General features: G+C 40.0%; 1 protein-coding gene across 1 annotated transcript in view; it reads left to right on the top strand.

The window, feature by feature from the left end:
• The window catches only part of LOC145497754 (exoskeleton protein RP43-like), a 13,142-nt gene extending 3,913 nt beyond the window's left edge, over positions 1 to 9,229 (top strand). The window contains exons 2-6 of the mRNA XM_081477601.1: positions 2,262 to 2,306; positions 2,511 to 2,918; positions 3,691 to 4,119; positions 5,429 to 5,824; positions 8,675 to 9,229. Coding sequence (XP_081333727.1) covers positions 2,262 to 2,306; positions 2,511 to 2,918; positions 3,691 to 4,119; positions 5,429 to 5,824; positions 8,675 to 8,988 — 1,592 coding nt within the window. The 3' untranslated portion in view covers positions 8,989 to 9,229. The remainder of the gene's footprint in view (positions 1 to 2,261; positions 2,307 to 2,510; positions 2,919 to 3,690; positions 4,120 to 5,428; positions 5,825 to 8,674) is intronic.
• Positions 9,230 to 14,314: the final 5,085 nt, after the last annotated feature.

Genomic DNA, 14,314 nt, shown 5'->3' with positions numbered 1-14,314 from the left:
AAAATGTAAATTAACCTAAATACTTAAGGGCATGTTTTGCATAACATTAACAATGGTTTTCTTATTGCGTGACACACGTCTTGGTGTTTAATAATCAGCACTGAGTTCTTATTTATGACTGTTCCAAAATAACTTCCACACCGTCAAAGTCATCAGGTGATACAAAGTCTGAAGTATCATCAAGGAAGTTGACCTTATATTCTCTCAGCTTAGCGTTGTTATCCGGGGGGGGGGTGAGTACTCCGAGAAAAATTGGGTGGGGGTGTGCGGCCCGCTTCCCAAAAGCGTTACCCTATTTTGGTCATAAATCTGCAATTTTCAATACCCTATTTATGACCTGAGCCCAAATCAATACTCTGTTTCAGACCTGCCTTACACTTAGTTCCCTAGTTCAGACGGATGTTAAAGGCTTTATTGATACTGATGAAAAAGTAGCTTCTTCTGAAAAAACATGGCCAATTCAAGACTAGAGAGCAAAAGCAGACCCTATAAATGTTCAAAATGGCTAAAAATCGATACCCTATTTATGACCAAAACGGCTGAAAAACCATACCCTTTGGGGCCGCACATACCTGTAAAGGCCACATAAGGGAGCACCCCCCCCCCCCAGGGAGGGGTTGTAGTACGCGATGGTACCAGTAAATCACACTGTATACCATGTAAATTTAAGAACATCTTAAGAACGTTTTCAGCCTCAAATCGCAAAGAATATAAGAACGTTCAGCCTCAACTCCAAAATTAGACGTTCTTATAAAAAAAAAAAAAGAGTGTATCAGAACTGACAGGTTGTAGTGATGATTGCGAATGAAAGGAAAAATTATTGACAAATCAATGCTGAAATAGATAGTATCAAGACAAAATGAGGGTAATCATAGAATACAGAGCGGTCCGAGGTCCGTTCGAGAAAAGCTTTGCCACAGGTCTCAACTACGGCCCTTCGGTTTCGATCAGGCCGTTCCAAGTCGGATCACGGAGGGAACAGTTCTTGATTCGGACAGACCAAAGCACTAAGAAGACATTTTATTTTTTCCAACTTTAACTTGTTTGGTAAGAATACCTAAAATTATGCGCGTAATCGAGTCAAGCAAATTTGTGGGCTTAACTAAATTTTCGTGGGGTAATTCAAATATGTGGGATACATTTTGGTTGACGATAGTGCAGTACAAAGGCTTATTCTTTCTTCACAGTTTTCCGATCCTTTTCGGGTTTCTGCTCGTTACACGGAGAAACAAGCTGAAGTACCGTGGTCACGCGAAATACGGCACTTGGGTAATTATCAATGATTGCGGATTGCGTTACTGCATGGTGTATCGGGGCATTGTGTTTGGTTTTGGTAAATTAAACTCAACCATGGGGGCAAGAAGGGGGGGGGGGGGGGGGCGGAGGGGCCGAAAGTCGTGAAATCGAAAATTATTGTGGATCGGCGCCTCGAAACTACAAACTTAATTGTCGATTGTCAAAGGATCGTGTCTAAAAGTACTGATACAAGTGACCACGAGAGAAGAAAAACTACCAACGGCCTTTAAAGAACTTTCACTGCTGATGTTTGCTTAACGTTTACAACAATTGTAAACAATCATTGATATTTTTGAGCGCAAAGGTACATGGTTTCGTTCGTCTTGGCACAAAATAATTGCCTACACTGTATGCCTCGGTGAATCTCGCCGGCGTAATTAGCCGATCAATTTTAAGGATCAAGGGTACGATCGAGCGAGACTCTAATTAGTTGTTGAGCCCCAAAATTTAAGTGATACGAAAGATCTTAAGGCTACAACTAGGTCATTTCCGAGTTAAACCTTTTTGTGTCTGTTTCGCAAATGGTCCTTGTATAAAACGTTTTAAATGAACACGCGTTTGACTTGCGTGAAAGTGAACGCACAGGTGAACATAGAGTGCCATGGACAATTAATGGAATATGGCGCTCCATAAACGAATTTTAGAGCGGCACGTTTTCAATTGAGTGCCGAAAGAAATCACTTTTGTTTTGGTTTTGGTTTTGGTTTTGATTTTACTACGGTTTGAGATTGGCTGAGCAGTCTAGTTGGTGAGGAATAGGCTTGGATTTGGTTTTCGAAACTCAATTGAAAACCACACTAGTTTCATTTGATTTGTGTATTTTTACGAGATCAAGAAGACTCGCACGTTTTGACACATGAGGCAGAAGGCAACATCTAAATTTGTACACGTTAGACTTAATAATTTAAAATGTCCCTAAGTGACCCTCTATGCAACGTGAGTCTGCATTTGTTCTTATCTTATAGGTCTGGTGTTGGTGGCTTTGGCAGGACAAATAACATTTGCTCAGAGTAAGCGACTTAATTTCATGTTGTTACATTCTACATTATATATCCTTATTTTTTGCATTCATACATAGATCAAGTAGAGATATTTCTTCTTTCCGTGCAATGAAATGCCCCATGTGTGAAGCCCTGCAAGGGATAAACTTAGTGGGCCACTGTGCAGGCTCTTACAAGGGTAAATACGTTTATTTTTTTTTTTCTCAATGATAGATTGTTCAACCGGGAACGACTCATGGCTGGTTACTGCATCAGGATCTTACAACACAACTATTACAAGTCCCAATTATCCCCTGGGTTATTCTAACAACATGGAATGCACATGGCAGGTTGAAATTGAAAACAAACTCAACTATCCGCTCGGTGGTTACGTACTAAAGGTATTATTCAATGACTTTGAGTTGCAACAAGATCAAGCCCTTTCATTGACTCGCTGCCCATTTGATAACCTAACATTTTATGATGGACATTCGGAATCGTCTCTCTTTCTTGGATCATTCTGTGGTACAGTCCACCCTGAAGTTATTTATTCCACGGGAAATAACTTGTCAGTCAAGTTCCACACAGACAGCGAGATGACTTTCAGAGGGTTCAACATTAGTGTTTCGGTGGTTAAAGCAGGTATGGAGTAATCACTCCTACATTAAAACCATATTCTCGCTCAATATATTTTTGCTAACGATTCTGGCGCGGTAGAAACATGAATTTCAGTACAAAAAACCCGTTCGTTGTCACTCTGTTTGCTCTTGGGTAGGAAACTTTAATTTACGACAAATAAAATGAGATGTATCTTAATTACCCGACCGAACGTACTGTTGGAATATCAGCCCGAAGTCTTAACAGTATGTACCGAGGGGGCGTTAGGAGGCGGCGTGGCCAAGTGGCTAAGGCTGCGCTCTGGATTTGTAATCCGGAGGTCCTGGGTTCAAATCCCTCTTCCAGTCACTGAATGGATTATTTTGTGCACTCTGGCTTGATTTTGTGTCAATTTCCTTTATTCCTTGAAAGAAAAGAAAGAGAAGAAAATAGAAAGAAAAAAAATAGTCTAAAATAGCGAATGCTAAGACGGCGAATCCAAGATGGCGGGTCAAATGACGTCATATGACGTCATAACCATCAAAAATGGTATCATCTCTTAGAGCAAGCTGGGGGCAATGTAAATTTATTTTGCTCTGGTTCCGTCCACCCTCCCCCCCCCCCCCTTGTACACCACGGTGGGGGTATGAGTTAGCTTGTACGTCCGAGGGTTAAAAGACGAGTCTTAACAAGAAGAACTGAAATGACTTTATTTATGTGAACATATTCTACTTACAACTAAAACTGACAAATTTGTCTAAAGCGCGTTGTAAAAACCCATAATAATATTACTGTTGTTTTTCTTACTTACTTGTAGAGGAAGCCGCTGGGATATGTCGTTATCCATATAACAATTTTATTGACATGGAGGCGGTGTTCGGCAAATATTCTGGAACAATTTTCTCCCCCGATTATCCTGTCCCTTATCCAGATGATGCATCATGTGTCTGGAGACTCATCGTTCCTGGTGATAAAGAAATCAAGTTAACGTTTGCAGATATCGAACTTAGAGGAAGTTCCAGAAATGATGTTAACGATAATTGCATGACGAATTATACGTATATGGACCATGTTGAAATAGGTGATGGTCTTCGGCCATTCCATGGCGGCATTTATTGTGGAAACCAGACGGCCTCTGAGGTTTATTCTACCGACAGTACCATGTATGTTACGTTTAGTGCCGTCCCCGTTGGCGTGCGAGGAAAAAGAGGTTTCAAAGCACATTTTGAAGCTGTCGACTTGTCAGGTATCTGCGCAGTACGTGTTACGTATTTAGTTCCTTTTTTAACACGGGAATGTGAACATTTTCGAGGATGACCTGATCATATCCGAAGATTTTCGAGAACGTTCTGAAGAAAGATGTGCTTAACATTTCCAAGTCCCAGTCCCCCAAAGACAAGCAAGTTCCCTTCCAAGAGGGTCTGGATAGGGTTTTATTAGCTGACAGTTTTGAATTGGTTAAATATGGAATCGAACAGGTAGTTGAGAGGATCTAGAGCTTATGATCTAGATCATGGTCTCTTGGAAGGATGTAGACTGCGAGTTGTCGCTCTTTTGCTTAGTCTGTTGAGCGTGGCCGTAAGAAAACCTCGAGGAGAAAATGGCTCCGCGAGGAAACTTCGCTGCACTCAAGACGGACAAAGCGAAAGAGGGTGTACTCGTAGTCTAAGAAGGATACCGTTCTTAACTGATAGTTGAAATCTGAGATCTGCAAAATTTACTGATAGTTGAGAAATGGACTTAAAACTGAACTGAGAGCCGCAAAATCATCGAAAATTTAGCAGATTTCAGCCTCCCATCCAGGCCCTCCTAATTTGGAGGGCGTGATTTACCTGAGTGATTCTCCTCTGCCATACTTAATAGAGGGGTCTGGTTACGAAGCCCGGCAAACATCAAAGGAGCATAGAAAGATGCCAAGATTTATATTGAAAGGTCCACATTTGTGTACAGTCTTGTTTTGCGCTCAAACACTCCACATGAATTACGTAACCGAAACATTTCTATTGGTCAGTTCCTCAGTAACTATTGTGTTTTATGCATGGTCACGGCTAAAAAAGTGAACATTAACAAAGAACCTTTTTGGGTTCCATTCCCTTTATTAACTATGCTTTCCCCTCATTAACTATGCTTCTTACATGCATGGTTGAAGTTTACATATTTTTTCGCCAGTCAGAGTCAGTGTGTCCTTGTTGAGTACTGTAGCCCTGTGGAAGACATCTAATTCGTCATGGCAATTTTTAGTGACTTGCGGTGTCAACTTAGTTATAATAACTCAATTTTTTTTACTGTTAGTTGAGAAAAACTGGTCCCACGGTGTAACTGGGCGTGAGATCAAAAACTGTTACCTGGCAGGTGTAGCGAGTTGTATGGTATAGTATGTCTAGTTGCAGCTTTCAATTCAGTCCATTCCAGCTCAGTCATCTATCGATGTTCTAGTCGTAAAGCTAAACGTCCGGTCTCGAATTAAGGATGCACGCAAATCTCGTACATTTTCTCCTTGCTTAACCAGATGATCTGGCTAGGTTAAGAATATTATTCTCTTGTTCTTGTTTCAGTTTTCGATGAGGAGTTGTGTCTCCCACGAAACGACAACAATCTAAACCTGAAGCTAACTGGCTCACACGGAACTCTACATAGCCCAGTGGAATACCACATCCCAGGGCTTAAGTGTGAATGGCTTATCACTGTACCAGAGGGGAAAATTGTGGAACTCAGCTTTGACAGATTTAGATTGCCTCCTAAACACCCATCGTTGGAATGCTTCTACAATTCTCTTCAGATTTTTGATGGGAAGTACAACGGTGAGCCGTTAGGAACTTACTGTGATGATATAGTTCCAGAGCCTTTGAAGTCAAGCGGTCGGTACATGCGGGTTCGTTTCACATCGAATACTGAATACCGGGCACAATACCCGGGTTTTAAAGCCACATTCAATGCTGTGGATAAACGAAGTAAGTTAAGAGTGTTAAAAAGTAGGAATGATACCATATCATTCCCAGTATGAAATAACGCTTCCAAGCCTAGATAATTAACAATGATTGGACGAGGTTGAGGGAAACATCGTGATGTGCCAGTGGCGAGCAGATCAGTTACTTGCCGAAGTTGAAGGCTGGGGCAAATAATTGATCTGCGAGACGCAGTAAAATCACGATATTTTGCTCTAACCGAGTTCAGTAATTGTTCTATCATTCTATCACGAAGTTTGTTTTAATATTTAAATTACTCTCTGACCGCTCGCGGAAGCTATCAGCCATTTCTCACACAAGAGCGTGGTTACAATTACGCATAAAATGAATATTATTTACCGGAAAACACAATTAGACGGTATTCCGCGTGAGCAGACCTTTATTTATAGGCAGTTACTTGCATGCCACATGCTGGGCTCTCGGCCAATGAAAAGAAAGGCAAAAGCATCGAATTATAAGGTTTGGACGTTTGGACTGAATTTGTTCTCGGCACAGTCCTAGATTATGCGCGTTTCAAAACGTTACACTCTTTTTTTTATGTATATTTAAAAAAGAAATAATGGAGCCTCGACTGTGCTCTGTTCTGTTGTAAAGTACGGGAGGAAGCGGTAGTGCACGAAAGAAGTGTGAGAGGGAACACGTGACGTAGTCGAGTGTTTCTCTCTACTTCTTGAGTGCTCTACCGCTTCCTAAGTGCTGAGCACAGTCGAGGCTTCTTTATTTGTTTTATGATAAAGAATCCATTAATTTCCCTTCACATTCCGCTAATATTTTCAACCAAAACTTTATTGTCCAAACGAGGAAAAGTGGCCTCAGCGTGCATCCGTTCTCTGATAAAGCACGCTAAAATGAGCCAATCACAGTTCTTGTTAGAATTGCTCAAAAAATTTGACTGCTCACGAGGCGACAGCTGTCAATGACAACTGGACTTCAGCTAAGCTTTCAATTCCGAGTGGCTTTCGAGAGAAGAACGATCGCTTCGATGTTCGCTTTTTAGTTTAATTTATAAATATGGATCGATCTAAAAGTTTCAAATCCAGTGGAATCCGGCCGCATTGTAACTCATGAAAACGGGCATTTTTCCAAAGGAAATTACGAAACAAGGAGCTCAAAGCTTGCCGATAAAAATGCGAGATGCTGAGCTATATTTGAAAAGAGCTACAGTTATTTACGGCTTGCAGCAAGATTGCCCGAACTACCGTCAAAGTTGGAAAGACTAAGCTGCTCCCACTGGTTTTACTCCAAGTACAGGAGAGAATATTAATATCAGAACAAGCTTTCAACTGATCACACATCGGGTGAGCGTTGTAACTGTCGAACTTCACTTCTCTGAGATGACCGGAGATCGCTATTTAGGGAACGAGCATTACTACACTCCATGCATGCAAGTGTTATTTGAGCAATTTTTACTAACATTAAGCTTCTCATCATAAACAGAGACAGCTCAATTGGTGTTTCTGTCGTTGTTTTACTTCTATAGTATAATTTCTGCCTTCGTAACAAATATAATGTGTTTTATCGAAGCATTCGCCGTAGGTTGAGAATTTGTTTATTTCGCAACGTGATAACCGTTTTGTCGGAATTTAGCAAAACTTGTTATTTAAGTACAGTCTCAACACTACTGTTGTTAACAATGACCTCCATGCAGTCATGTTTACTGCAGACAAATAGCTCGTTTCCATTGCGTTTGTCTGAGTCACAAGGGTGAGGATTAATTTGGGTCAAATTTGTCAAAATTCCGAAGCAGAAATTTGAGATTCGGCTTATCGTGCATCTGTTCTCTGATAAAGCACGCTGTTTCAGCCAATCAGAGCGCGCGTTACTTGGAAACTTTATTATAAAAGAATATATTTTATAAGTAAAACGAGGCTGAAATTTGAGAAATTATAAGAATATTTTAAGAATAAACCCTAGACTGAGATTTTTTAAAATTTGTAAATGCACTACAATTAACTTCTTTTAACTAAACCGTATAAAATTCTTTCTTCCTCTAAACTCACTAAAAAAAAAAAAGGCAGCACTGGCCGTATGGTCGATGCTTACCAGCTTTTCTGCAAGTAGTTATGTGTTTCGGTACGTCGTATCAGGCTTTGCTTCCTGCAGTCTATAACTCCAAAATTACTTCAACGCCATCAAAGTCAATAAAACGGGAAATGTCATACGCTATAACTTAGGCTAAGAATGTTTACAAAAATATATCAGACTAAAATCGGCAGAAAAATCAGGATATTCAGCCTGGGCCACAAAAATAATAGTCTTAAATCTAAAAAAAAAAAGACTGTATCCTTCCAAATTCTCGTTCCCATCGTCATTTCAAATAAACTCAGCAACTGCAATTAAAGGACTCAAAAGTTTGGTAGTTGGCGGGCCAAAATTCCTTGATCAGCATCATCCATCCTTTTTGCGCCAAAGTTTCGTTTAGGGTGCGAACAAAGTTCTTCCACTCTAGCCTGTTCCTAGCTCTATTGTCATCACCTCGCTACAAAGCTAACTCTATCAACCAAAATCATATCTCAGTCCTTCTCCAACATTCTCGGCCACTTGCTTCTTCCTGGGTATTAAGCGTGATCTTACGTTACCCTCGCTTAATGAAATAGTTACGGTATGGGATAAAATCCGCCATCGTTCTAGACTAGTCTCTTTATCAGAATGGAAAAGTGTGACTCGGTTTTATTTAAAGTTCAAGTCCACGATAACTAAGAAGAAACTGCAATATCGAGTGTTTTGTGTACCCCAGTCATCTCTGTACGTTCAGACTTTTTTATTGACTGTGTACGTTTCAATTTAAAGTGAGTTCTTCTACTAATGTGGTTGTGTGTTCCATTTTGTCTTTAGATGTTTTGGCGATAATTCTTGGCACCGTTTGCGGTGTGATATTCTTGGTGATTGTAGTGGCTTGCATTGGTTTTTGTCGCGCAAATCGAAAGAAGGCGCACAACACTGAAGCAGGTGTTGGAATTCCAATGTCGACAGTTACAACTTCAGCATCTCGTACCGCACAGCCTGGAGAGGTTCAGGATTTGCTTCTACCAGCAGGAAACCCCGACCCGGATCCACCCCCACCAGTGGGTTATACTCCAGACTCAACAAACCCAGCAGTATCATCTCCTGGAGAAGAAAATGTCCCACTGTACCCCACCTCCGAGTGAATTATATCCATGGCAACAGAGTAGTAACAGTGCTTAAACAATTCCTGAGAGTCGGTAGACTGTGGGTAGACACCTTCAGCGTAACAGCGGGACTTTGTTGTTACGCCTCGGTTTTTGCGAGTGATGTAATTTTTCCAGCTGTCTGATTAATTCTAGAGACTGTCACGAAGATGAAGGGCAAGATGCTGTTGTGATCTTGGCTAGTAGCTCTAACCGTGATTTCAGCTAAATCTCGTAATTACTCAACCGCTGGTTTTCAGTGTCACGCAATTCAAAATAGATCAAAATCAAAATCAAAACCGGTCAATAGATAAAGTCCAGAATCTGGGAAATGAAAGAAGGTAAATATGCAAAGACTCTCGCCAAAATTCTGGTCACAGCAATTTTTCTTATGCGAGATATGCGGAGAAATTTTTTACCCAAATTTATAGAGATTTGTATGGAGACGCCATGTTGGTGCCCACCCGTATGGGCACCAACATGGCGGCCGGAAACCAACAGAAACATCTGTCACTGAGTTTTGCCACAAAAGCGTAAGTTTATCCCTCGAGGAACCCTAAAACATTAAAATAATACTTTTTCTAAGACATGAACTGTTCAGATAGCCAAGTTTTCCGAAATAAGTCGCTTTTTTAACCATCATGACAGCTCTCTAGGCCGCCATGTAAATGCCGCGTCACGCAAGAGCTTAGAAATTCAAGCGTAGTATATCACAAAACCAAGAACCCATTCGGAGCGAAAATTTGTATGAATATTAGTTTTCAGCTGCTCTTATACATCATTTAAGTAAAATCTCAGGAAGATCAATAGTTTTGTAGTTCGAATTTTAGTGACGTCATGTGAAAACCAGCTACTTGTTAAGTTTTAAGTAGCATTCGATTATGAAGACGTCCTTCTTTTGGCCCCAAGTACAGATTCCCGTGTAGTATCTCTAGTACAACAACGACAACGAGAACTTTATTTACACTGCAAATAATGCTCAACACAACTATCAGTATGCCTGTTGCCGAAAGTAGTATTGACGAGCTATTCGAGCCGGAGGCAAGGCAAATCATTAAATTAATGGATAATTAATAATTATATTACATTATATTATATTATGTTATATTACATTACATTACATTATAATATATTATATTATATTATAAATTAGCTAGTTAGCTTATTGTATAATTTGAGAAGAATTTAGATTATTGGATCTACACGGCCCTGTGAGGGAACACTGTAATGTTCTGTGGTATGGATTCCGTGGATAATTCAAGATTTTATTTTCATATTTCTTTATTATTACATCAGTGTCAAAGAATAGAAACAGCGCTATTTTTCGTCCGTCGTGTGGCAAGGTTTACGTGGCCTAAGAACTCAAGAACACTTGCTGCTTTAGCCACTGGACGCATATTATGATAACCAGTCTTATTCATGCTATTTTTTAACATTAAAATTAAAAGTTCGACAAACCAATGTTATGTGTGACAGAACTTCTGACTGGCAATGGAAGACTGAAAGAACTGCTACTTTCAGGGCTTATTATAATCACATTAGAAGACATTTAGAGGTCATTAATTGTTTCCTCCAGGGATGCCCACAAATTGAACTGCGAAACTGCTACAGAAATGGCTACGTCTTGACTAAAGCTGGAAGCTGTCAAGAGGTCACCCTTTCCTCCAACTGGTTTCCACAAGACCATACGTGGGTCGATTACAGAGGGTTCCTAATAGGTTTGGCGGAATGCGGGATTTGGCTTTTTTTCGCGGTGATATTTGGGATTTGAGCAGAAAACAGGGGCGGGAAGCGGGAATAACAATTGCGAGCGGGAGCGGGATTTCGTGATTTTATGCGGTTGGGATGCGGGATTCGCAAGGGGAACAGAGCGGGATACGGGATTTGAATTCTTACATGACCAGATAAATTGTTATTGACCAGCGCAAAAACCACAAGCTGGCAGAAACGAACCTTTTGTGCTTATAGCTGTGCCAGGTTTCAGGTAATGAATAGCAATAGCTCTGTACCCTATCAGGTTCTGTCAAACGTATCCATTATCGCTTGACTAAGTTAGTATCATGAGACTGTATGAGGTCTTTGAATCCTATTGCAATAATTTGTGTTGACCTCTGACATCAATGACATCTGTCCATTTCCAACATTTTCGACTCTTGCGTCTGCAATCTTGGCCCCCGATCCTTTCTAGTTTTTCTAGTCTTTTGACCTTTTCCAGAGCGCTTGCCCTGTTTTGGGCAAGATGGCTAAACCGAATGGCGGTGAGAGTGAGTTACCGAACGAAGTATGCAACATTACGAATTGCGTCACCATATATTACGAGAAGGATTTACGAGCAGGAATGCCTTCATTCGGAAAGAAAAGTTCTGAGCCCAGATTTCAAGGAAAGTGAAGACGCTGAAAACTTTGAAAGGAACTGTAAAGTGTGTTTACGGGCCATCTCTTGAATATGGGAATGAACAATCATTTTCTTTCACTGATACGTGGACAAAAGAAAGCAAAACAGTAAACCGTTTACAGAAAGAAACGTTATAATTACTTGTTCTTACTTATCTGCTAGCCATTGAATTCTTTTGTGATCTTTTATGCGATGTCTATTTTTAAAAGGTTTCTGTGTTAGTAATTAAATTAATTATTAATTTAACAAATTAATAATTAACACAGAAACGTCTTTGAAAAGTGGCCGGGATCGGGATTTCCAGGTAAAAAAGGGCGGGATGACGGGATTAACAGGAAAAAATGGGCGGGAAAGCGGGATCTGAGAACCCTATTGTGGACCCTCATTACATAAAATGGAACCGAATTTGGATAAAAATCTTGGAAAACTGGTCGCTGAGGAGAGGTGGTCGCAAACGGAGGTTCGACTGTATTACAATTTATTATATTTAATTTTAGCCATCAAAACGTCTGAAGTAGCTGTGCTTTTTGTTGACCACAAGTCGCAATCTTCGCTTTTTTTTTCAACCTGGCTTCATCGTAACCATAGTCATTTTATGTCGACACTTCCACTGGGAACCCAAACACTATGTCAGCAGTAAAAAGAAATGTGCTGTTATTTACCTGCACGTGTTATGGTGTCTTTTTGAGTCGTTTAAAAGGAATTTAAATGAAGCTAAAGCGGTTTATATTTCCGAATATTACTGGCTCGCCTTTCACTTTGTAATTATAACGCTCCGATTACGTATCAAGTTCCTATTATCGTTGTTAACTATTAACTCTCATCGAGGGGAGAGATTCTCAGGTTTCATAACGCCGCGTATTTAAAAAGTCCCTTTTCTCCTTCTCTCCCCCGATTAGAGTTAATAGTTAACGACGTTAATCGAAACTTAAGACGTCATCGGAGCGTCTTAAGTACAAAGCGGCAGACGAGATAATATTCAGAAATGTAAACCGCCTTCGCTTCATTGAATTCCCCTCTAAACGACTCAAAAAGACACAGGGACACAGGTAAATATCACCACATTTATTTTTACTGCTGATATCGTGTCTGGGTTTCCTGTGACACTTCTGAGTCAAATGCAGTCTGCTGTAACGACGTATTTGCGCTCCAAATAACTGATGCATTGAGCCAGTTTGCTCTTGGGGTGCTTTTTCAAACTATATGCTCCTGTAGGATCGCGAATTTCTTGGGATGCATGCGGAACAACTGCAAAACCATTGACCAGATTATTAAATTGCGGGCCTGGATTTTTCGTCATCTTGGTTGGCCTGTGGTCGTCTGGAAATAAATTCTTAGCTTATAAAAATAATTCGTAGTTTCTTTATTTTGTAAGCCTTGTTATCTTAGCCTATTAGCTGGATATCCAAGGCCTAAAATCGGCTTTTTTTTTACGAATAATAATACCATCCAGATCGCGTCGGTCCCTTTGAAAGTCTATGTTCCGATCCATCTCATTCGGGACTTCCGCTGTAAAGCAAGAGTAATAGAGTACTCGACTCAAAATTCATCACTCGGAAAAACAATTTACCGGTTGCATAAGATGACAAGCCTAGATCAAGACCTTGATTGTTCAGTCGAAATCCTGATCGTTCACGTCCGTGTCCTGTGCTGTGTACTTTGCACATGTTGGATGTCCTGTGATTTCTCGAACTTGAGATTCGTACCCAGTTTCACTCAGTATAATCTGATGGTAAACAAACCCGAACAAACCTTCCGCGCTCCTCAAAATTGTCAAATGTTCTCATGGCCCTTAAAATCGGCTGGCATATTTATGGTAAGTCGTTAAATTGTTATTTTCTATTAAGCTTTATGTGTTACTACGGCCACAGATCATATTGGCATGAGCTTTTCATTGCCATGCCGTTTTCCCAATCTCGTCGACTATCAGACATGATTCTGGGTGGCCCGTCAGGTAAGCTATTCCCCTGAAATCAAAGTAAATTCGTTTAGAAGATGAAGGTTAATAGTGGTGTTTAACTTAGTAATGTGCTATTTCTGGAACATGTGTTAGGTTGCGTGACATCCGAGTCTCCATTTCATCTCCGTCATGTTATGTCTGTATCAAGCTCAGTCATTGTAAGCGTATGTAAGCTTTAAGCTGTAGTCTTATAAGTTAACAATAAGCTTATGTTGTTTGCAATATTGTCACACTCCTTGTAATTATACTGGTACATCAGAGCCGTGCAGAAATCTAAAAAGTGACCAGAGAGCAGAAACACCATGCATGTGCAATTTTCTGCTCTCATGGATCAATTCCATTGTCATTTAAATCTCTAGGGATTATGGTTACACCAGAGTGTTGCAGGAGTTATATTTATATTCATTGCTGTTTTTTTCACAGTGAAAAAATGCAGTCTCATTTCTGAAGTGTAGCACAATAGTGAATCAAGTTGTTAAAAATTATTAACACTTCAAAACAAACATAAACTTAAATGTAGATGAGTACTGTTGCCTGATAATAAATATGACAGGCTGGCTCATTTTATTATGTAAATCTAGCAATTGATTTGAAGGATCTTGTGTCAGCTGTGGCTTAATTTAACAAATAGATTCCATGTTGCTGTGCATCTGTTCAGTAATAGCTCCAGCACAAATGACCTCAAAATGTGGTAAGAACAAAAATGGCACACAAGCTTAGGCAAGTGTGTCACTGATGTTCTGACAACATTTTGATGTCTTCTGTGATCACTGAACAGATGTGTGGCAACATATGGGAAACTGTTTGTTTTATATAACAAAGAAACCAACAAACTGTCTTCCGATCCAATAGATCACAAATACATGTATTAGAACCAATCGAACTGCAAGTCAGAATAATTTGAGTTACTATATAGATGAATAAATAAATCTATTTTTTAAATTCTTTAAGTCACTCCCTATTTTGAACCA

The sequence above is a fragment of the Orbicella franksi genome, chromosome 9 (genome assembly GCF_964199315.1).
Source record: "Orbicella franksi chromosome 9, jaOrbFran1.1, whole genome shotgun sequence".
Lineage (NCBI taxonomy): Eukaryota > Metazoa > Cnidaria > Anthozoa > Scleractinia > Merulinidae > Orbicella > Orbicella franksi.
This window is presented reverse-complemented; position numbering and strand designations above follow the sequence as displayed.